The sequence below is a fragment of the Oryzias latipes genome, chromosome 8, assembly GCF_053564925.1.
Source record: "Oryzias latipes strain Hd-rR chromosome 8, Olatipes_Hd-rR_3.1".
In the NCBI taxonomy this organism is placed as follows: Eukaryota; Metazoa; Chordata; class Actinopteri; order Beloniformes; family Adrianichthyidae; genus Oryzias; species Oryzias latipes.
In genome coordinates, this window is record NC_136244.1 from 1,293,695 (window position 1) to 1,316,924 (window position 23,230).

A 23,230-nucleotide genomic window follows, 5' to 3' on the forward strand; every position below is an offset into this window, starting at 1 on the left:
CCCTGCAGCTCCAGAATCGGAACCAGAGCTCTGACTTTAGGCTGGACCGTCTGGTTTCAGGCGGTTTCGAGTCCTTCGGTCCCGGTTCCATGTGGGCTGCAGCATGGAACCGGGTCTCTGGTCATTCTGACCCACTGGACCGGACTGGCGGCTGCAGCATCAGGACCGACTCTGATGAGCTGCTGTTTGAAGCCCTGAAAGTTCAGACCTGCCCCCCCCTTAAACCCCACATGAACCCCCCCAACACACACACAGGAAGCAGACATGATTGAACTTTTACTTTAATCATCAATAAAACACTTCAGACATTTTCCAAAAGGTTTTAGAACAATTTCATCTTGGAAATGTAAGGATAAACAGTATGGGGGGGCGCGGGGGCCGCATAAATAAATAGAGGTCAAAGGTTCTGTCAAAGTCCAGCAGGAGTTCGGGTCACTTTCCTCCGGCGTGCGCCTTCAGCACTCGTAGGGCAGCGTAGGCCTCCCCGTCCTGACGGGGGTCACAAACAGCCCCCCCAGCAGCAACCTGTCCCCCCAGTCCAGCAGCTTGCTCAGAGTCATGCTGAAGGGCCACAGCAGGCCCTGCTCCTTCATCTCAGCCCCCCCACACTGGCTCTTGGGGGGGCCACGGCCCCTGCAGGGGTCCCCAGACGGCCTTTGGGGCCCGCTGTGGCCCCACACATCTGCCTGAGAACTTCCTTTTCCCTCACAGTTCTGCACAGGGACAGCTTTTGAGGTGGCGGGGGCTTTTGAGTGTTGGCCTGTCAGGGAGGAGGGACAGGTTCCCGGGGGAGTCAGAGAGAGGGTGAGGCTCTTGCGTTTCTCTGAGAGAGAGGCTGAAGCTGGTGGGAGGGGGGGCTTTGTGGGTTTGGGGGCGTCACAGGGAACCGATGGGGGTTCCTGCTCCCGCTGATGCAGACTGGGATCAGGTCTCCAGAGTCTCTGATCTGCGTCCTCCATGTGGTCTGGACTCGAGTGTCTCTGCTGGGACGAGTCCCCGGTGGGACGCTGCGCCTGACTCTGGGCGCTCGAACCCGTGGCCCTGCCGCTAACGGACGCCGGCTGGTCGCTCTGCTGCTGCGTCAAGAAGTCGCCACCAGAGGTTCTGTGGCTCAGCGCGGCCTGGAAGAGCTGCAGCTGACCCAGGAAGTTGAAGTTTGGGGAAATGGAGGGCCGGCGCTCTTTCACAAACCTTATAAGGCGACAGACAGGAAGTGGTTAGAGATGCTTGTGTCTCACAGGGAGGGGGGGCTTATCTGACCACAAACACAACAACAAACAGAAAAAGACCCAAAGAGCGTCTGCAGGGGGTTAGTGCTCTCACGCCAGACGCCGCTTTCTGCAAAGACTCTGTTCTTTGTAATGATGGAGGACAAATATAAAGAAAACTACGATAAAAACTGTTTCTGAGAATTTCTTTTTTCTTATCGTTAGCTTGAAAAAGCTCCGCTTTGAGACGCAGCAACTGAAATGGGCGGATCAAAGTCAAACCAAATCAAACTTTATTTATAAAAAAAGGCGCCTCTCATGCCTTGAGAAGCTTTACATTTAAAAACAAAAACCCACCCTCCACCCCTCCCCTCTGTTAACACATACGACCTCTGACCCCATGAATACTTATAAAGTAACTTCTAAGAGAAACTTAAGGCTCGGCTCTGCTGCATTCTGGGGACTCCATTCTTATTACGAACCAGCTCGGCCATAGGACCATCACCTCAGCTGGGGTTCTGTCCTCTTTTCTTTTCTACTTCTACCTTCCTTCTCTCCTCTATTCTTGATCATTATTCATCATTTAGTTCCCGCTGTTTGGTGCAGTGATTCATGTTTTGTCCCTCTTTCCCCTCCTGGGGGGTCGGAGTGCTTCCAGACTCCAGTTGGCTCATCCGTGCTCCTGTTCCTGGTCGTGTACCTCGTCTCTGCTCCTGCTCCTACACCTGGCTGTGGTTCCTGTCTCCGGCTCGACTCGCGCCCCCGACTGTCCCCCCAACTCCATCTGGATGAAGCTCGTCTGCTGGACTTTAAATATGTAGTTGTAGAGTTTGATAAGTTAATTCTTCTCTATGAGTTCTGGTAAATCGCCTGTCCTTCCTGGGGGAGGATCCCCCCTTCATGTGGACACCCCTGAGGTTTCTTTGTTTTTCACAAATTCCGTTTTTTTAGGAGTTTTTCCTAACAGAGAAGGGGGGTCTAAGGGCAGGGATGTTAGTTAGTCGGTCTAGTTAAAGTTTAGTATTATCCTATGGAATTCTATGCATTTATGATCCTTTTTGATTGTATGTTTACCTTACAATAACCGGTATGAAGCCCATCGAGGCGACTATTGTCGTGAATTTGGGCTATAGAAATAAAACTGAATTGAATTGAACAGACTCTCTTCTCTGAGCTTCATTGTTTTGTTCACTTGTTCCACGGTCTGATCCCGGATTCTGTGGAAAGCTACGCCGCTAAAGACAAGCTTTAGCTGGTATTTTTGTCGGAACTGAGAGACTTTATGAGCAGAATCAGAACAAGGAAGTGAAGACTTTAACCACTTCTGATTGGTCAGACTGATGACATGTGATTAAGCCTCCAAGAATGATTGGTGGAGACAGTTAAAGGGGCGGGACTTTTCAGAAAACAGCTGAAGCTGCAGCTAAATCGTCATTCTTACCAAAATGTCTTTAATAGAATTAAATAAACACAAAGAAAAAAGTATTTTATGATATTTCATATTCTTAACTACTCAGTGTTTCATCAGGATGTTTGGATGAACACAGAGCTGATATCCTGGAGATGGGAAATGTTTTTAGATCAGTGAATGAGGGGGATTTCCCACGGCACACCTGACCGTCTCCCACGGCACACTACACTGGTTGAAAAACACCGATCTAGTTGGAGTGGGATTCAGCAGAGGGACGGAGAACTTAACCAGCTTCAGGTGTAAGGCCACAAGATAAAAACATGAGTTTGAAAAAAAAACAAACCTAAACAATTATTAAAGCAACAAGTGGCTTTGTATGGCCCATAGGTGATACCCCCCCCCCCTCCTTACTGGCTGAGCAGCTGCTACATCCCTCCCACTCCCCCCCCTGTGACAAATTTAGACCTCACATAGACTGGCAGCATGCTGACATTCTGGACACACTTTGTAAAAAGCAGTTATGCCACGTGGCCACGTGGGGGCAGTGTTGGTCACTCTGGAGTGAACAGCTGAGGAGTGCGGAGGCTGTCAGCCGTTGAGGCTTTTAAAGGGCCAGAGTGTTCAGAGAGGATTTTTAAATAACCAGGCTGTGGTTTCTGTTCTGCATCATTTTAAGAAAGTTTGGTGAACTTTCATCAGTGGGCGGGAAAGAAGGTTCAAACTCAGGGTTGGTGTTTCATCCAGAATAACCTGAGCAGCCTCTGCCTGCTTTTAAAGTCCCACATATGTTAGCACGTCTGTCTCATGATTAAAAATTAAACGAAGAAGCCTTTCGGGTATTTGACTTTTATTTTTAATTAGAAGGAGCTGCTTTTCCAGAAGAAAATATGGGTTGATGCTATACTGCTGAATGAAAATGAAACTTAAAAGAGTAATAATTGGCAAAAATAAATGAAATAAAGAAATGATAAAAGTTGACCATAAATAAAGGGAAAACAGCACAATAACAAAAAAGTTATGTTTGTGGAAAATGCCAGAACCGGGTTTTGAACCAGCAAGCTTCTGCACCAAGGATTCCCCATTTATTTCAATGGAGGCAAAAATCCTGGAAAAGTTCAAGGATTTGAAGGACCAAAAGTCACATCTGGAAAAAGATGAAAGAGCTGAACATTTGAATAGTTGAATGGTTGAAATAGATGAAAAATTGTAGAAGGAGTTAAGGAACAAAAAATGGAGGAAGATACTAGAATAAAGAAAGAGAAACAGGAAAACAACGATTGGTTGAATACTTTATAGCATCTAACCCATCATGAGACACAAATGCTTCCATACCCATACGGTGGGTAATTTAATTACCACTTTTAATTCTGATGATGTTGTTTTTAGCCAAACTCTGTCATTTTCTAGGACAGTTTCTGCAGAGCAGCAGGAGTTCATCAGAAATTCACCTCTGAGTTGTGGACGGGACAGTTGCAGCGGAGTAACCCCACCCCTCTCCCCATCACCCATCTGTTTACATGCTATCCTGCTAGCTTACACCCCCAACCTAACATGCAGCAAAAATGGCAGCAACATCAGATCCATCCATCCGTCCAGTTCTGATCCAGATTCCAGCTCAGATCAGGACAACAAAGACGTTCATGGATCTGTTGGTCTGCACGCATCAGAAAGGGGTGGAGCTGGAAGACTAGATTAGTGTAGTTTCTTCTACAAGCTGTGGATTCACAACAACTTGAAGAAGAAACACTGATTGAGTTTTCCTTTTAATTTCCTCCATCATGTTAAAAACACCAAAACCATCATTTTCACCAGAGACACAAGCTGACAGCTGCAGCAGGATGAGGCCAAATCATGGACACGCTTGAATCAGAGCAGGAATTGAACCTTCATCATACATGGAGAGATTTCCCACGATCCTTTCCTGTTTTTGGGACTTGCAGATCCCTTAGAACGGGGTGTCAAACTCCTCAAGGGCTACATGGTTTCCAACAAACCAGCCATTGCAGCTCTTTATTGGCTAAACACACCTGATCCAGGCAATCAACAGCAGGTAAGGCGGGGTTTATGGGAAACCAGCAGGAGGCGGGCCCCCCAGCCCTGAGATGTGACACCCCTGCTCCAGAAGAAGAGCGTGCTGAACTGTCCCAAACTGTTTCCCAGAAGCAGCCCTGATGGGTTCCTGTATGGTCATAGGAGGACCTCTGCGCATGCGCCCTCACCTGTAGGCGTGGTCCAGGTCCATCTCCAGGCGGTACATGACGTAGGCGACAGCCAGAGCTGGGGAGCGGGAGATCCCCGCCGCGCAGTGCACCAACACCGAGCCCCCGGCGGACAAGGCCGCATCTGCGCACACAAAAACGGTTAACAGACCTGCGCGCGCGCGTCACGTGGGTCCGTGCGGGACGGGGGGGGGTCCTGACCGATGAAGTGCAGCGCCTTGGGGATCCAGGGCAGCAGGTCGTCCCATAGAGAGTCATCAATGGGGACGCGGAGGTATCTGGAGCAGGGCAGGAAGGTGGGCTGGGGGGTGCAGCGGCTCACACTCAGCACGTAGGAGATCCCCAGAGAGGCCAGGCGCTCCTGCACGAGCACGAGCACACGCATCTGCGTCACATTCACAGCACCTCTCCGGTTTGTTGTTGTTTCTGCAGCACGCGGCGCGCTGCTCTCACCTGCGTCACGTCACGCTCCGCTCCCAGGTAGAGCCGCGGCAGGATCACGGACAGCGGGGGCGGCCCTGCGTCACGCTCCAGGGACCAAACCATCTGTGGGGGGTCAAAGGTGACGCAGGTCACGCAAAACGAAAACAAGCACGCTTCGCTCAGAGCCGAGTCCATGCAACAGCCGTGCGCGGTTCATGCTTTCGCGGGCTCGTGCGTGCATCGTGCACGCCTCATCTTACCGTCTACCTGCAGCGGGGTTCGGGTCTCCGTGCAGATGCGTCCTCCTCCTGTCCGCGCGCTGAAGCTCTCTGCCTCCCAGGCGATGAGCTCATCCTTTTACCAACGGCGGCTCTGGAAAGGATGATGTCATCTCCAGCCAATCATTGCCGCGACCGACACCCACGGAGGGGCGGGGCCTGTCGGGGCTCCATAAAAAAAAAAGCTGGCTTTCAAACATCAGAAAGACCCGCCGCCGCTGCTGTTATTAAGCTTCTGTGGAATGGAAAAGCGTGGAGAGGCCTACTGCGCATGTGCCCTGACAAGAACAGCCAGAAATGCTTTTGCTGCTGAAACTGAGCGCGACTCAACCGGATGGTTTGTATTTCTTTATTTAAGGGACAATGCATACAACAAACAGTATAGAGTAAAGTGCATAAAATTAACATAACTTAGAATACGTTTAAAACAGTTTAAACTACACAGTTCATCAAAGTATACATCAATAAATTTCCAAAATCAGATCAATACCACTTTTTTCACCCCGCAATGATTTATTTTTACTTTTGTTAGCAAACAGTTTTCTGGCATTGTCCCTAAAGTTTGGTTTTCCAGCAGCCATGTTCTTCATTGTTTTGAGAAGGATGGAAGTGTGCAGAGCTCTCCAATGTTTTCTGGGATTGTGTTCCAGGTTTGAGGGGCTCGAAAGGAGAAAACAGTCTTTCCAAAGCTGCTTTTTCTGGAAGGAATAATGCAGTCACCTCTTGAACTTGCTGTGGTGCTGCTTTTTGTCTTTTTTTGACAGGTCCCGCAAAGATAATTGCGGCCAACTGCGGCAGTGATCCTGTAGGGGGCAGCAGAGCACAGATGCAAACTGCTGGCGCTCTGAAAACTCTACCGATGAAGGGGGAGCCAAAAAACAGCTTCGCTTTATCAGTTCAAGTCTTCTTTGACCTTCAAAATACATCATTTGGTCATAAAATCTACGGAAAGATTACCCATTTAAACTGTTTCTGTTATTTTAGGATGTGTTTGTTCGGTTTAAATGACAAAAACTCAGTTGAAAGTAATGTACCCATTTCGGGTGACTCTTCTATTTGCATTAATACTTATTATTGCACCTTTACATGTTCATATCGTTTATGTAGGTTACATTTTAAGTTTACAGATTTGACTGTGCCAATACCAAATCTTTTTTTTTATTTTGTAATCGCTCCCTCCATTGTTTTTAAAATCCTCTCTTATTAGGATTCTATAATGGTTTAGGGTCGATTAGGTTTAGGTCCCACTCTTTATTTTAAACTCGTATGCTGCCACTCGGAAATTAGGAGACGAAGCGTAAACTTCCAAAGCTATGCTGATGATACTCTGCTATACGTCACTGTGTCACCTGATGACCAAGATCCAATTGACAAACGTCTTAAATGTATTAGTGATTTGATTGATATCATAATTTGTGGTTGACGATCTGATCCTCTGTCCTAAAGTGGATCCAGATCCTCTGTCCTAAAGTGGATCCAGATCCTCTGACCTAAAGTGGATCCAGATCCTCTGTCCTAAAGTGGATCCAGATCCTCTGTCCTAAAGTGGATCCAGATCCTCTGTCCTAAAGTGGATCCAGATCCTCTGTCCTAAAGTGGATCCAGATCCTCTTCATCCAAACTTCCAGACAGAAATTCCTGCTCCTGAACAGTTTTCCAGATTCTTGGATTTCTTCCAGATCATCAAGTTAATGAAATCTGTGTCCAAACCAACAAGTAAACTAGAATGAATGTCAAATCCATTCACATGTTAGTTTCCTAAAGTTCACCACTGTTGTTTTTCCACAACCAGAGAATCCAAAGAGAACATTCTAGAACATTCTAGACACTGGATGGTCACATGACTTTAGTCAAAGTCTGTCCACACATTGGACTGGAATGATGGACTGATCCGTGTTCATGACAATATATGTATTTTGTTGCAATTTTGATTTATCTCATTTTATGGTATAAGATCAATCTGGTTGGATCGTAGGAATAGAAATCGATTAGTCATTACACCCATTGATACAAGCTTTTCTAAGACCCCTACCAATGAGTTATATCACTAGAGGAGACATCACGTGGTTCCTCATGGGAGGAGAGCACCGCCATCTTGGTGAGGTCAAGTTACTACTGCAGTGCATGTGAACACATTTTTTGCATAATACCAGTTCATTGTTTGGGTTTCAACTGCCAAAATCAGAGCACTGAGTCCATGAAGGAGGAAGGCAGATCATTTCACAGGTAAGTACTAATTTTTTTTCTTTTAATGCTGCAGGGGCTTCATTAATCGTACACATGTTGACATGTATGATGCTGCAGGGCTGTTATCAACATGCTGCATGATGTTCATATAATTTGCTTTTGACATAAATGTACATTTTATTTTGCTAAACCTGTATACAGCATACTAGGCTATTATAGTAATATAGATTTATACATTTCTGACTCAGATACTGAACTTTTCTTGCAGGTTTCCAATGGATTCAGACTTAAGGAAAAAGTGGATCTTATCAATAAAAAGAGCTAACCCAGATGGATCACTGTGGTACCAACTAGAAATACAGTCTGGATATGTTCAAAACATTTTTGGAAACACATTTTGATGAGAGGCCAGACTGTTTGCTTGAAACCCGACACCATAATATCTGTGTTACACATATTGATCACTAACATGAATCAGTATAAATCTATTGTTTTTCTTTATTGTTGTAGTTGTTGCTTTTTTAGGGTAAATCTATTGTTCACTTTTGGACTTCTTTTGAATATTTATTTTATTATTATTATTATTATTATTAATAGACTTATTGTTTGTATTGACTTACTATTGATTTGTTATTATTATTATTATTATTATTATTGACTCATTGTTGGGTTTTTCTAAATAATTTAAATTACATGTCAAAGAGGTCTAAAACTTCTAAATGTTTAGAAATTATTTTTAAAAACTCTTTGAAATTGTTTTTTTCTTCGTAAGAAGTCCTGCAACAATGCATTTTCATTAAAGTTTGAGCTTTTAAGGCTGCCTGTTTCTCTTCTTTAACAACAAATGATGTATCTATATATATAAATATAATATATTTACATATATGTATAAATAAATATAAATGTAAAAATATATATAGTATATAAAAGCTACCTAGACACCACTAAAAGCAATGGAAATCATTGTCATGTGGGCGTCGTCGACCTCACCAAGATGGCGTCGCGCTCCGCCACCGTCGGCCAGGCTTCCCAAGCGGGCGTGTCTCCTCTAGTGATAGAACTCATTGACCCCTACCTCACTAGCATGATCAATACCCGTGGATGGAACTGGGTCCAGGTAGTTCATCATCATTCCACTTGCTTCAAAAACCAAAATTACGAACTTATTTGCAAATTAAGGACACATTTTCTGCTGAGCCATATGTTATATATAACTTAAAAAGAGGACACAACTGAGAGCAGGAGTGCTCCCCCTACAGGTGGAAGTAGGGCGCTTTAAAGGCATTCCTGAGGAGGAAAGACTGTGAGGTCTGTGAGCTGCAAGTGATGGAGGATGAATTTCATTTTTTGTTTTATTGTCCTTTGTATGAAAAACAGAGACTTTGTTTGTATGAGGTAATAGAAAAGAAATGTCCTGATTTGTTTTGGTTATCTGAAGACAAAATTTTACGTTGGCTTTTTGAAAATGAAATCTTTTGTTTGGCAAATTTTGTGTCAAAGGCATGGACAATAAGAATGGAGACTTTGTATTCTGTTAGACTCTGATTAGGGGGATTATTGTATTTTTGGTGATGGGCATGTATCTTTATGTATTGTGTATTTTGTCTTTCAGTGTCATATAAGCCCGTGTGGGCTGGGCACATTAGTGCATGACACTTAAATAAATCAAATCAAATCAAAAATCCACTAGGGGCAGTAGAAGGTCTTTCCCCATCATTTCAAAATGGCTGCTTCCCTTCAATCTTAACTTTTGGTAGGAAAAGTTTAGCTAATGTTCTAAAATTCATGATGAGAATAACTCATCTATTGTTATTAATGTTTGACTTACTGCTTGCTGTACTGGAATAATTCAAATGTTGATCAATTCTATATGAATGTTAAAAATGTGTGGATCAAATTTGAGACAGTGGCTAAATAAGACGCTTTTTTCCTGAACTCTCAGGTCTATATTTTTGCATCATAAACTAACGTTGTGACCAAAACCTTGACAGTCACCCAACATATAATTGATACTATTTATATCTCATACAATTACATTACTATTAGCTGTTTGGTGATTTCATCAAAGGGTTTAAAACACATCCTAATAAAAAAAAAAGAATATTCTGTCAATTCTTTGATGTTGGGGGCTTCACAGGGTTAAAAATGTCTGATAATTATTGTGAAGAATAGTTAGAAACTGCCTTTAACTTTTATTACACTAATGGTTTAAACTTAATTCACTGAGCATGTATTGTCATCTCAAAATTATATTACATTTGAAGAAAGCACAGCCAAACTATGCTCCTCCCTTTTTCTGTGCATGTGTGATCTGCTGAGGAGGCCTCAGAGTTATCTTCACTTTAGCCTTGAAGCGCCTTTCCAGCAGCAACCTGGGGGCGTGATTTTCACACAGGGTCTATCGGACGATCTTCTGAATATGCAAATGCAGGGTTTTTATACCAAGCCCATCTCTGAGCTCCTTGGTTCGGACTTTGAATGCACCCTGTTCATCTGTCTGTCCCCTTTGTGTTTGTACGAAGTAAAACCTCCACAAAAGATAAGTAGCTGTCTCCGAGTCTTATTCATTTATTTCTGTGTGCAGGAAGCTGAAGGGGAACGAACCTAACTTACAGTCCTGTTTAGAATCTCCAGTTTCCTCACAATTATCAATCCTCCACCTCTTTAAATCATTTGTCAAGAACTTTTTTAGACAGTTTGAGCTGAATGAATGACCATCATTTACATTCATGACAGCAGTAAGCTATAGGAAAGACTGCAGACTCAAACCTGCAGATCATTTCATAAAAAAGTTTATTAGCAGGTCGCCATGGTCACAAAACTGTACAAAACATCAAACCGGTGTGTTCCAGACTTCAGTTCTTTGGTCTAAAACTTTTTCTGGGCCAAAGCAGAGACGTAAACGTCAAACCTCAAGGACGAGTCTGGGTTCCAGCAGAGACTCCCAGCGCTCCGTCACCTGGAGGACATGCAAACGGGGTCAGGACGGATGTTACAGGACAGGAATCCACTGACCGGGAGGAGGCTCACCTTTGACCCCCTGGAGACGGCGTACTCCACTCGTTCGGAGCCATCTGGATTCTGGTAAACCAGGTCAAACTTGCCCGGTTCAACAGGAGCTGCAGGAGGAGCATCGATGGATGACAAGGACAGAGGAATACAGGAACCAATAAGTGGACTCAGGTGACCCCGGGTGGGATTTCAGCCCCACCAGGATTCAGTCTAGTAGTTGGTGGATGATAGTCTGAACGGTACGGAGCCCTGCAGGTGCCAGTGGTTAAAAAACAAACATACTGATAAAGCGTGTATGGTTTACTAATTCTTGCGTACAGATCGGTAATCCTGAACACATTTTTTTAACCACTGGCACTTGGAGGGCTCCGTAGAAAGGCCGTAAGGCGGAGGAAGTGCTTCCTACACTAAATGGATCTCAACAGCTTTTTCAGTCATCTTCATCCAGAAAGTGTTGTTTAGGTTTGTTCTGGGGTTCAGATGTTTTAGGAAAGATTTAAATACAAAAATAATTTATAATCTTCAACTCGAAAAGCCTATTTTCCCTTATTATGTAAAAAAACACCAAAAATGTTTTTAAATGGAAATTTAAAAGAAAAAACCTTTGATCTTAAATGTGATTAATGGTAACAGTTAAATGGACGTCAGATCGAAGAGCATTCCGGCTGTGAGACTCCGCCTCCATCCAAGGTGAGACACAAATCTGTGCAAATGTTTCAATCAGGAACTGAGGTGTCACCAAAATAAAAGCTCCTCCACCAAAATAAAAGCTCCTCCACCATGTCGGTACCAGTCGACCAATTGTGTCCGCAGACGACTCGGAGCATGCTGAAGGTCCAAGGTGCAGGCAATCTTTACATCGACAGAGCATCTGCTCAGATCAGCCCAGAGGATCCTTACCTTTGGAGGCGTGAAGAAGTTCAAGCTCAATCTGTTTGGTGGTCGGGTCAAAGCTCACAATCTTTGCCTCCTAAGGCGCACAAACGCACACAGTTTAGGAGAAAGGCTTAAAGCTGTTAGAGACCTGGCCGTCTTGGTGGATGCTCGCTGACCTTATACTCAGACACCTCGGGGGTGTAGTTCTCCGTCAGCTCCAGCAGCTGTGCAGGATGGAAGCAAACATCATCAGTTTGTGCTACGGCAAACCAGGAGGCTCAAAAGAGCTAAAGTACAGCACAAAGTGAATATCTTCTAACCCCTATTTAAATGAATGATGACATAATTGTTACAGTACATTGGTCAGTATCTGAGCAGATATTGTCATTATTCATGATTGATTAAAAAAGAAGATTCTTTATTTGAAGCTGGAGCAGCAGAAGCTGGAGCAGCTGAAACTGGAGCAGCAGCTGGAGCAGCTGAAGCTGGAGCAGCAGCAGCTGGAGCAGCAGAAGCTGGAGCAGCAGCAGCTGGAGCAGCTGAAGCTGGAGCAGCTGAAGCTGGAGCAGCAGCTGGAGCAGCTGAAGCTGGAGCAGCTAGAGCTTGAGCAGCAGAAGCTGGAGCAGCAGCAGCTGGAGCAGCAGCAGCTGGAGCAGCTGAAGCTGGAGCAGCAGCAGCTGGAGCAGCTGAAGCTGGAGCAGCAGCAGCTGGAGCAGCTGAAGCTGGAGCAGCTGAAGCTGGAGCAGCTGAAGCTGGAGCAGCAGCAGCTGGAGCAGCTGAAGCTGGAGCAGCAGCAGCTGGAGCAGCAGCAGCTGGAGCAGCAGAAGCTGGAGCAGCAGCAGCTGGAGCAGCTGAAGCTGGAGCAGCTGAAGCTGGGGCAGGAGCAGCTGGAGCAGCTGAAGCTGGAGCAGCAGCAGCTGGAGCAGCAGCAGCTGGAGCAGCTGAAGCTGGAGCAGCAGCAGCTGGAGCAGCAGCAGCTGGAGCAGCTGAAGCTGGAGCAGCAGCAGCTGGAGCAGCTGAAGCTGGAGCAGCAGCAGCTGGAGCAGCTGAAGCTGGAGCAGCAGCAGCTGGAGCAGCTGAAGCAGCAGCAGCTGGAGCAGCTGAAGCTGGAGCAGCTAGAGCTTGAGCAGCTGAAGCTGGAGCAGCAGCAGCTGGAGCAGCTGAAGCTGGAGCAGCAGCTGGAGCAGCAGAAGCTGGAGCAGCAGCAGCTGGAGCAGCTGAAGCTTGAGCAGCTGAAGCTGGAGCAGCAGCAGCTGGAGCAGCTGAAGCTGGAGCAGCAGCTGGAGCAGCTGAAGCTGGAGCAGCAGCTGGAGCAGCTTAAGCTGGAGCAGCAACTGGAGCAGCAGAAGCTGGAGCAGCAGAAGCTGGAGCAGCTGAAACTGGAGGCAGCTGAAGCTGGAGCAGCAGAAGCTGGAGCAGGAGCAGCTGGAGCAGCAGAAGCTGGAGCAGCAGAAGCTGGAGCAGCAGAAGCTGGAGCAGCAGCAGCTGGAGCAGCTGAAGCAGCAGCAGCTGGAGCAGCTGAAGCTGGAGCAGCAGAAGCTGGAGCAGCAGCAGCTGGAGCAGCTGAAGCAGCAGCAGCTGGAGCAGCTGAAGCTGGAGCAGCTAGAGCTTGAGCAGCTGAAGCTGGAGCAGCTAGAGCTTGAGCAGCTGAAGCTGGAGCAGCAGCAGCTGGAGCAGCTGAAGCTTGAGCAGCTGAAGCTGGAGCAGCAGCAGCTGGAGCAGCTGAAGCTGGAGCAGCAGCTGGAGCAGCTGAAGCTGGAGGCAGCTGAAGCTGGAGCAGCAGCAGCTGGAGCAGCTGAAGCTGGAGCAGCAGCAGCTGGAGCAGCAGAAGCTGGAGCAGCTGAAGCTGGAGCAGCTGAAGCTGGAGCAGCAGCAGCTGGAGCAGCAGCAGCTGGAGCAGCTGAAGCTGGAGCAGCTGACGCTGGAGCAGCAGCAGCTGGAGCAGCTAGAGCTTAAGCAGCTGAAGCTGGAGCAGCAGCAGCTGGAGCAGCTAGAGCTTGAGCAGCTGAAGCTGGAGCAGCAGCAGCTGGAGCAGCTGAAGCTTGAGCAGCTGAAGCTGGAGCAGCAGCAGCTGGAGCAGCTGAAGCTGGAGCAGCAGCTGGAGCAGCTGAAGCTGGAGCAGCAGCAGCTGGAGCAGCAGAAGCTGGAGCAGCTGAAGCTGGAGCAGCTGAAGCTGGAGCAGCAGCAGCTGGAGCAGCTAGAGCTTAAGCAGCTGAAGCTGGAGCAGCAGCAGCTGGAGCAGCTGAAGCTGGAGCAGCTAGAGCTTAAGCAGCTGAAGCTGGAGCAGCAGCAGCTGGAGCAGCTGAAGCTGGAGCAGCTGAAGCTGGAGCAGCAGCAGCTGGAGCAGCAGCAGCTGGAGCAGCTGAAGCTGGAGCAGCAGCAGCTGGAGCAGCTAGAGCTTAAGCAGCTGAAGCTGGAGCAGCAGCAGCTGGAGCAGCTGAAGCTGGAGCAGCTAGACCTTAAGCAGCTGAAGCTGGAGCAGCAGCAGCTGGAGCAGCAGCAGCTGGAGCAGCTGAAGCTGGAGCAGCAGCAGCTGGAGCAGCTGAAGCTGGAGCAGCAGCAGCTGGAGCAGCAGAAGCTGGAGCAGCTGAAGCTGGAGCAGCTGAAGCTGGAGCTGCTGTTCTCCACTCTGGTAAATTCTGTCATCAGTTGTCAGATTTCTGGACGTTTGAGGTTTAAACTTTTGTTTGGGATGTTTCTAAATCCAAGCGGAGCCCCTCAGCAGTCAGATGTTTGTGACGTTGGAGGACGGACCTCACCTTGAAAGCGATCCTTTGCCCCGGCTGTGCAGGAGCGGCCAGCAGGGGCATGGAGCTGTAGTCCCGTGTGGGGGGGCCCCCGGCTCCATTCTGCAGACACACAAGCACCAGATTCAGACGTTTCCTCCGTCTGCAGCGTAAGAGAAAAGGGGCGGGGACTGACCTGGAGGAGCGGTGGCGTGTTGGTCGGGGAACGCGCCTGGAGGGGGGGCTCTTTGTCACTGTTCTGACCGCTGAGGCCCCGGCCTGCTGCCCCCCCAGCACCTCCACGCGCCCCCCTGCCGCCGCCGCGCCGTGACCAGAGGCCGTCCGCGTGTCTGTTAGGCTGCTGCGGCCGTCGGATGACCAGCTGGATCTCTTCCTCACTCCCAGCATCAGCAGGCTCCGCCCCTTTGTCCTGAGGGGGGGCTGCCTGGACCACATCTGTCTGTTTCAGCGCTGACGGAGCTTCTGGGCATTTGGGGGTGGGGGTACTTCCATCAGAGTCTGTTTCTGAGGACGATGAAGAGGGAGGCCGTGTGTTCTTCTGGGGGGGCTTGGTGTTTGGGGGCGTTTTGGAAGCAGCAGGGGTGGGGGGCGCCGTCCTTGCGGCAGTTCTTTTGGGGCAGTTGCTTTCCTCGCTGCTGGACTCTGTGGAGGAACTCTGCGTTTTGGCTGGGGCCTTCTTCTTGTTGCTTCCAGCTGATGGGGGGGCACTGGGCGGGTTTTTTCTGGGGGGGGCAGCAGGTGTAGGAGCAACAGTGTTACTTTTCTCCCCCTCCTTTTTCCTTTTCTTCTTGCTGCTCCTCCCCGGAGACGCCTCCCTCCTGTCAACCGTCTCCTGCTTGCTCCTTCCGGCCTCCCCCTCCTCTCGTTTCTTCTTCTTCTTCTTCTTCTTCTTCTTCTTGTTTTCAGCCAGCTGCCCCTCCTCCCCCCCGTCTCTCCGTCTCTTTTTGCTTTTGACTCCTTCTGCGTCTGCGCAGCTGCTGCAGCCGTTCAGCGCAGCCACACAGTCCACATTCACCCTGCAGAACAAGAAACATTTCTGCATGAAACGCATCCAGAACCGACCCGTTCTACAATGTAAACCCCCCCCCCCAAACCCACGCTGAAGAGAGCGTTCATAGTCAGAGGAAGAAGAAAGGCTCGAGCTTCATCTCAGACCGCACAGGCCTCAGGCAGTAATAGAAAAATGGCCTCCGTGGTGTCTGTGTGTACATTTCCCCAAACTGCATCTTGATCAACCAAGGCCCATTAGAACCATTGACTGATTCTTTAGAATTGGACCGAGCCAGTGTGACGTCATCCATTGAAAACGACTTCCAGCTCCAACCAAATGAAGTCAGTGCAGTCCCCATTCTTGTTGTTGCTAAACGAACACCGCCATGTTGGAGCCAGACAACATCAAGAAGCAGTGATTGGTCAGTCCGAGTCAATGTTTCTATGGCAACCAGTATCACCAATCAGGAGTGAGCTTGTTAGAGGTCCACACCCCTTCCACTTGAGAGCGGGCTCTGGAAAACGTGTCAATCAAATGTTTTGACCATTTGATGTGGGTGGCAAGGAGGCTCCGCCTACCTTTGTTGAAGCATCTGATTGGTCAGTTTAGAACTTGATTTACAGAAAAATATATCATGAATAAAAGAGGATTAACAAAAACATGTTTAAATAAAAGTATCAGATCCAGAATGTTTTTACTGACCAATAGAATGAATGACTAACAGCTGTTTATTTCTCAAGTCTGTGGGATTTTAGTTTCTGAGAGCCACTTCCTGTTTGGAATGCCAGGGGGCGGGGCCACTCAGTCCAGTTCTCATATTCAGTCAATGGTTCTGATCCTCCACCTGCAGACCGACAGATCCATGAAGGTCTTTGTTTTCCTGGTCTGAGCTGGAATCTGGGTCAGAACTGGACGGACGGATGGATCTGATGTTGCTGCTGTTTTGGTTGCACCGCTAACGTTGGGTTGGGGCTGTAAGCTAGTGGGAGAGAGTGTAAACTAGGGGATGATGGGACATCAGTGGAGGGTTACTTCTGCGCCACAGTCCCGCCCACAAGTCAGAGGTGAATTTCTGATGAACTTTTTGAAATAATTTGTCTAAAAACATTAAGATCACTGGGAACACTTTGAAAACAGACTAAAATGATCGGATTGGGCCTTAAGTCCTTCAGGTCCGGATATCTGTGGTGTCAGCCTGCAGGCTCGAACCGTTTCGGAAACGACACCGGCACATCAGGACCCCGCTGTGTGTGGGATGCGCGCGCACCTGACGCTGTCGTTGTCGCGCACGACGAAGATGCTCTCCGTGTGCGGAAGGTAGCAGTCCTCCACGAACAGGCTGAGGACGCTCCCGCGGCTGAACTCGAACTTCTGCCGGATCAGACCCTCCAGGTCCGCCACCACGCGACACGCGTTCCGGTCCACGAGCAGCCAGCACATGCGGCACCCCGCCACGGCCGGAGGGGGGTAGTCAAAGAGCAGCCGCAGGCGGATCAAGCTGTCTCCGAGCGCCGCCATGACACCCTCCGCGACAACACGCCGCCCCGCGCATGCGCAGAGGATAAAGCGCTGCTTTTGTCACGACACTGCCCTCTGCCGGTCCGGAGTGTATCCCATCTGCCTTTTCACTCGTTTAAAATTAAAACAGCATCCCATAATAATTCACGGGGCTCTTTAGGGAGATTTACAAGGATTTTTAACTGTTCTGTTCAGAGTTTGGACAAGGAGGCCTGGATCTCAATAATTCTTCATCCAGGTCAAAGACCCACTCAGGATAAAATCGTGTTGTTGTTTTTTTAGCATGTTCTTTTAGCCTTTCTCTCATGATGGAGGGCATCATGAGGATCACCAGGATTCAATCGTGGCAAATCAGGCGCAGATTTCTAAAATGCTGTTTGAAAACATTTGGTCCCTCCTTTGTTCAGACTCTTGTGATAGTGGAATTGTCCAAGGGGTTTTGGATTGATGAAGCACAAAGAGTTATTTTCACTGAAAGTAAGGAGCCAAGCCTTAAGCCTAGCTTCTGAAACTATACATAAACCCACACCATGATCCTCCCACCACCAAACCTTACTGTTAGCACAATGTAGACAGACAGAGACACTTTACAGCACTAGGTGATGGATAACTGACTGCAGATGGTTGCCGTGGAAACCATGGTCCGTGACCTCAGTGACCTTCGGGGAATTTTGGAATGAAAAAAAAAATCTCACAATGAGAAAAATTCTTTTAAAATTTTGATGTTTCAGAAACTTAGGATCTTCTTTTTTTCTGTCTGTTTTCTTGTTTTTAAAAAACTCAAAAAATCGGAGTCAGCCGATCAGCTGACTCCTGGGCGTGGTCATGTGACTTTTGGTCACGTGACTCGTCATCGGTGAAGTCCCTCTCCGCCAGTTTGCAGCAAAAATGTGCGGCTCCGTGGTGCTTTTCTGGCTCTGCGCGTCCGCTGTGCTCGTCCGTGATGGTGAGTTCCGTGGGTCGAGCAGAACTTCTTCATCACTTCTTCTCCCGCCTCCAGATCCTTTCATCTCTGGACTTGTCCTCGCTTCAGTAAATCCGATGACTGTCAAACGAAAGTAACCTCGGTTTCTGTCGGTGTGCGCATGCTCGTCAGGGTATTTGCTTCTCACCTGTCTGTCCGCAGGGCTGTGCGCGCCCCCGCCACCCAAAGAGGCGTGGAACTACGTGGAGGTGAGGGACGGGGCCCACATGTTCTGGTGGCTCTATCACGCCGACGCTGGGTTCCGGGAGCTCCCGCTGGTCATGTGGCTGCAGGTGCGTGCGTGTGCGTGCGTGTCTGAAGCTGACACGAGCAGAGATGACCTGAGCTCAAGGGTCTTGATCTGTGGGCTGAAGCTGTTCTGCTGGTGATGAAGATGAGAGGAGGGAAACATTTCCATCAGCACTTTGAATCTACAAGGAAGTGCATGAACTAAAATAGAGAAAAGTAGAATCCATGGAGGATCTATTGTCCAGGTTCTGCAGTCTGACTTCTGCTGGAAGGCGAAAAAAACCCTAAAAAGGTGATCCGATGACTGAATGACTCAGTCACGTTACAGGAAAACCTATTTTTATTTAAGTGACACAAAATCTCCAACTTCCTCAAAATGAGAAGCTGTCAAAAATCCCCCTGATGTCCTCCGTTTTCCTCCCTAAAGCATCAGAGGAGACAGAAGAGGTTAAAAAAAGGATAAGAAAAAGAGAATATGAATGTCTGTGAAGAAAACCAGGAAGTGAGTTCCTGAGTGGAGTCGGTCCGTTCTGCTGTGAATGATTCATAGAGCTGCTTCAGCAAAACGGTTCCGTCCCTCTTCAGGGAGGAGGACCGACACGGACAAGTCCAGCGGAGGTGGACTATGGTATAACTAAGGGAAATGAGTGGACTCTGCAGAACCGTCCGACGGTTCTGATAACCAACCCCCCTGTCAGGCATTATCCCGCTTATACCAAAGTCACCAATGAAAAAGATAAATAGGAATTCAATTATTAGTATCTTGTTGTTTTGTTTTTTCACCCAAATAAACCACCAGACTCTATGCCATGCGTTGTCATGGTAACGGCTACTGACCTCGCTCTAGAGCAGGTTAAATAAAGCATCAGCTTTGAGAGAAAGTTCTCCTCTTACCGCTCCTTTTAGTCCAGATGATAGTATGAAAGATAAAGGTTGTTTTTAGAAGAAACCAGCGAAGGGATACACAACATTTAGGCCGTGTGACCGGAACTACTTTTTCAGGCGTCCATTATCACTTTTTAATGGGCATCCTGCAGCCAATCAGAATGGAGGTTCTGGTGGAAACCTCAGCAGACATGAAGGGGGGTGTAAGTCGGCATGAGACGCTGCTGTCCTTCACCGTCAGGCCTGGGAGGGGTTGAGAAATGAAAACGAGTTCAGTTTGACCTTTCCCCGCTTTGATGCCGACCTTTTCATGATGTAGCATCGACTTTGTACAGTTGTTGTTGTTTTGTGTGAACGGAAAATTTCAGATCTAAAACCAAACCCTGACAGTTTTTACGGTTGAAGTGTAGAACGCTGCGGGAAAAATCTGCTGGGCAGAAGAGGCCTGAGAGAAGCCCACATTATCAGCCCTCCACCACCGTGCCTGACAGTTGGTCTCATGTGTCCACAGATTGGTGAATCTGGTTGGTTTTGATGCAGATTCATTTCAGCAGCTTTAGATTCATCTTTTCTGTTGAGCCATTAAGGACAAAGAGCATAAAGCAGAGGTCACAGGGGTCACAGAGGTCAGAGGGGTCACAGAGGTCACCATCTGCTGCAATCGCATCTTTTTTTGGTCATGTTTTTCCTACACGAAACAGCACATTTGGAAAGAAATGATAAGTTTTTTTTAGGTCTAACAGCAAACTCTGCCGTTCTCAGGGTGGACCCGGGGGGTCTGGAAGCGGATTTGGAAACTTTGAGGAAATCGGGCCCTTGGATCGGGATCTACAGCCCAGAAGCACCAGTTGGGTGAGAAGGTTTTTCTTCTGGAGGGAAACAGTTGGAGCCACAGTGGAGCCGTTGTGATTGGCGGACGTGTCTGTGAGCTCAGCGTTTCCTTGGTCCTGTGTGGGGCTGCTGGGAAATCATGGAACAGAACCAGAGTCTGGACCACAGACCTGAGGCCGCTGTCAGGAGGAGGTTTTTCACACCTGTTTCCCCTGCAGGTGAAGGCGGCCAGCGTGCTCTTTGTGGACAACCCCGTGGGCACCGGCTTCAGCTTCGTGGACCGGGCCGACGGCTTCGCCACAGACGTGTCCATGGTGGCCTCGGACATGCTGGTGCTGCTCCAGAACTTCTTCACGGAGCGGCCCGAGTTCCAGGTTCCACAGCTGCCTTTCACACGTCTAAACCACCAAAAAGGGGCTCATGGGTTCTGGCAGCAGTTTTTTCTGTAAGCGATCTAAGTAGATCTCAGGATGATCAGAGACTCTTTTGGTCTCCACAGAGCATCCCCTTCTACATCTTCTCTGAGTCGTATGGAGGGAAGATGGCCGCTGCCATCTCCTTGGAGCTCACAAAGGTGAGTGATCTGCTGCTGCTGCTGCTGCTGTGGTGGCGGCGGTCTGCTGCTGTTTTTAAGCCCTCCATGTCTGGTACCAACATCGTGTCCGTGTGTTTTCCTTACTGTAAAGTCCCTCAGACTTCATTCTCACTCCAGATCCGTCTGGCAGCTGCTCTGTGTCTGATCTGCGTCTCTCCTGCCTCCTCAGGCTGTGGCTCAGGGGTCGGTCAAATGCAGCTTTGCCGGTGTGGCTCTGGGAGACTCGTGGATTTCACCGCTGGGTCAGTATCCGGTTCTGTTCAAGCAGGAAACACTGAGGGTGGTTTTTAAGCCATTTTTCCTAAAGAGCCACTGTGATGGAAAAGGTGTTTTTGGTGTTTTGAACGTGTTCTTGTAGCATTTTTCTGATGATGGAGGACAGAAAGAAATTAAGAAGAAAACTGCATTTATGAGTATTTCTTTGGTCAAATTGTTGCCGTGGAATGCAGTTGCAAAAACCTTGTAGTGAATACAAACGACAATGGGCGGGGCCAAAGTCTCCAAGCTCCGCCCCTTTCTGATCATCCACCTGCAGACCAACAGATCCGTGAACGTTTTTGTTCTCCTGGTCTGAACTGGAGTCTGGATCAGAACTGGACGGATGGATGGATCTGATACTGATCACCATTTTTGTTGCACCGCTAATGTTAGGTTGGGAGGGGCTGTAAGCTAGAGGGAGAGAACGTAAAGGGAGAGCTCAGCTCAGTTATTGGTGACAGGAGGGGTGGGTGGGCTTACTCCTGCTGCTCTGCAGAAACTATGTCCCAGAAAACGCCACAGGTTGTTTTAGATTTGTCTAAAAATGCACAGTCATCATTAAAAAGGCCACTGGGAACGCTTTCAGGATCAATCAGACTGTTTTTGGTGATTTCTCCTTCCAGACTCTGTCATGACGTGGGGTCCGTACCTCTACACCACGGTGAGTAGTGCACAGAAGCCGCAGGTGGCTGCAGGTGGTGTCGGTGGTGCAGTGTCCGTCTCTGCTGTGCGCAGTCCCTGCTGGACGACTCGGGCCTGGCGGACGTGAGCGGCGCGGCGGAGGCGGTGAAGCAGGCCGTGGAGCAGCAGAGCTTCCTGAAGGCCACAGAGCTGTGGTCCGTGGCTGAGACGGTGGTGGAGCAGGTGAGAGACGGCGTCCCGCTCCACGCAGACACATTTCACAAATGCACTGATTCATTTTGTGTGTTTTTTCCTCTGCCAGAACACAAACGGAGTGAATTTCTACAACATCCTGACGCAGGAGTCAGAGGACAAACGGAGGTTTTCCGCTGCGAAGGACTTCATCTGTAAGGACCTGCATGCTCCCACGTTTCTTCTGCGTCTTAACTGACCGCTCCTCGCTCCTCCATCAGCTCTGCAGGCTCTGCGGCACGTCAGCCCCCTCCAGAGGCCGTCCCTGAGCCAGCTCATGAACGGACCAATCAGGAAGAAGCTGGGCATCATTCCCCAGAATGTCACCTGGGGAGGTAACCTGGACCCCCATCTTTGTTTCTCTGCCTGTAGCAGGTAGAAACCGCCCACTTCTGCTGTGTTCAGGTCAGGCGGAGGACGTGTTCAGCAACATGGCAGGAGACTTCATGAAGCCGGTGGTGGACGTGGTCGACCAGCTGCTGAGCGCCGGCGTCAACGTCACGGTCTACAACGGCCAGCTGGACCTCATCGTGGACACGTTGGGTAAAGCAGCCGCCGCCTCGTCCGTCACGCGTGGAAAAACCGCCGCCGGCTGACGCCGATCTCCGCCCTCACAGGTCAGGAGCAGTGGGTCAAGCGGCTCAAATGGGACGGCCTTCCCGGCTTCAGCAAGCTGCGCTGGACGCCGCTGGATGACCCCGCCTCACAGGGGGCGACCGGAGCCTTCTACAAGACCTACAAGAACTTCTCCTTCTACTGGATCCTGAAAGCTGGTCACATGGTGAGGCGGCGAGCGGGAAGATCCTTCACCTCTGAATGTTTGTGAGGTCGTCACTTTTAGGGGTTTTGCTGCAGGATTTCCCCCTCGGTCCATATGTGAGTCAGCACTGGCCAGTTTTCTCTGTCCCCCCCACACATGGGGGGGAGGAAAAGGCTTTACAGATGAGAAAAATGAATCAAAAATGACAACAAAGGCAGCATTTTAAACAAAGGTGGAAGGAAAGAGTGCAGGAACATCAGGAAGATGCTGAAACCTGTGAGCAGCTGAAAGCAGCTTCACCCTGTTGGATCTGATCCCAGCTTCTACCAGCTGACCGGTTCCTGTAGAGCTCAGAGCTCTTCTGGGTTTGGGAGGCTGAAGAAGATGAAGCCTGAACCGTCTTCTCTAAGTCTGGACACGAGATGTCCGAGTCTGGACCAAAGATTTCCACGATGATCTTTGTTTTCTGTCTTCAGAAGCAGGAACCGGGTCCATCCTGTGGTCTCTGATCTTTTGTTCTGTTGTCAGATCCCGTCAGACCAGGGAGCGATGGCCCTGAAGATGCTGAAGATGGTCACTCAGCAGGACTGATGGTCCTCTGAAGCCGCCTGAACGCCTCAGACAATCACTAATGATCCAAAATCCCAACTGCAGTTTGGTTTGATTCTACGTTTTGTATGTCTGCGTCCAAAGAATCAATAAAGTTTTTATTTGTAAATGTGTTGTCTGATCCGATGCTGGATGGGCTGGAGGTTCTGTCCTCAGTTACCTGGGCCGACTCCCAACCAGAACTCAAGCAGGAGCTTCTGGATCCGACGGGTCTTCTGGATGAGACTGAAATGCTGGTCTGACCTCTTCTGGATGGTCCCGCCTCCAGAGGTCAAAGCGCTTCATCGCTGACGGAGCAGCTTACCGCCAAATGTTCTCGCTGAGAACCGAAGGCCT

The 23,230-nt window shown here is 48.8% G+C and overlaps 3 protein-coding genes across 4 annotated transcripts; 1 reads left to right on the top strand and 2 right to left on the bottom strand.

Moving 5' to 3' along the window:
• Positions 1-265: 265 nt before the first annotated feature.
• Positions 266-5,679, bottom strand: si:ch211-195b15.8 (uncharacterized). Of its 2 annotated transcripts, none has more exons than XM_004072029.5 (5): positions 5,522-5,679; positions 5,292-5,384; positions 5,040-5,199; positions 4,839-4,962; positions 266-1,191 (listed from the first exon to the last, which is right to left on the bottom strand). In XM_004072029.5, the coding sequence occupies exons 2-5, from the start codon at positions 5,382-5,384 to the stop codon at positions 456-458; spliced, it is 1,113 nt and encodes a 370-aa protein (XP_004072077.1). In that variant the 5' UTR covers positions 5,522-5,679; the 3' UTR covers positions 266-455. The 2 variants fall into 2 exon arrangements, with proteins under 2 accessions (XP_004072077.1, XP_020561216.1); XM_020705557.3 differs by having other exon boundaries at positions 5,529-5,627.
• Positions 5,680-10,274: 4,595 nt separating this feature from the next.
• Positions 10,275-16,935, bottom strand: coil (coilin p80). Its single transcript, XM_023957865.2, has 7 exons — positions 16,620-16,935; positions 14,537-15,377; positions 14,374-14,463; positions 11,791-11,838; positions 11,639-11,708; positions 10,757-10,845; positions 10,275-10,685 (listed from the first exon to the last, which is right to left on the bottom strand). The coding sequence occupies exons 1-7, from the start codon at positions 16,868-16,870 to the stop codon at positions 10,632-10,634; spliced, it is 1,443 nt and encodes a 480-aa protein (XP_023813633.1). The 5' UTR covers positions 16,871-16,935; the 3' UTR covers positions 10,275-10,631.
• A 20-nt stretch (positions 16,936-16,955) lies between these two features.
• scpep1 (serine carboxypeptidase 1) lies at positions 16,956-23,003 on the top strand. Its single transcript, XM_004071888.5, has 13 exons — positions 16,956-17,816; positions 17,997-18,127; positions 19,731-19,820; positions 20,018-20,173; positions 20,299-20,373; positions 20,564-20,636; positions 21,276-21,313; positions 21,388-21,516; positions 21,596-21,680; positions 21,747-21,860; positions 21,931-22,068; positions 22,143-22,306; positions 22,814-23,003. Exons 1-13 carry the CDS (start codon positions 17,759-17,761, stop codon positions 22,874-22,876), a joined length of 1,314 nt encoding a protein of 437 aa, XP_004071936.1. The 5' UTR covers positions 16,956-17,758; the 3' UTR covers positions 22,877-23,003.
• Positions 23,004-23,230: the final 227 nt, after the last annotated feature.

Coding starts and splice junctions, on each gene's coding strand:
- scpep1 (XM_004071888.5), top strand. CDS start 17,759: ATGTGCGGCTCCGTGGTGCTTTTCTGGCTCTGCGCGTCCGCTGTGCTC. Junction 20,637..21,275: donor CTCGTGGATTTCACCGCTGG/GTCAGTATCCGG, acceptor TTCTCCTTCCAG/ACTCTGTCATGACGTGGGGT. Junction 21,681..21,746: donor CGCTGCGAAGGACTTCATCT/GTAAGGACCTGC, acceptor CTCCTCCATCAG/CTCTGCAGGCTCTGCGGCAC.
- coil (XM_023957865.2), bottom strand. CDS start 16,870: ATGGCGGCGCTCGGAGACAGCTTGATCCGCCTGCGGCTGCTCTTTGAC. Junction 11,709..11,790: donor CCGAGGTGTCTGAGTATAAG/GTCAGCGAGCAT, acceptor TGTGCGCCTTAG/GAGGCAAAGATTGTGAGCTT. Junction 10,686..10,756: donor CCGTCTCCAGGGGGTCAAAG/GTGAGCCTCCTC, acceptor CATGTCCTCCAG/GTGACGGAGCGCTGGGAGTC.
- si:ch211-195b15.8 (XM_004072029.5), bottom strand. CDS start 5,384: ATGGTTTGGTCCCTGGAGCGTGACGCAGGGCCGCCCCCGCTGTCCGTG. Junction 4,963..5,039: donor CAAGGCGCTGCACTTCATCG/GTCAGGACCCCC, acceptor TTGTGTGCGCAG/ATGCGGCCTTGTCCGCCGGG. Junction 1,192..4,838: donor GACCTGGACCACGCCTACAG/GTGAGGGCGCAT, acceptor TCGCCTTATAAG/GTTTGTGAAAGAGCGCCGGC.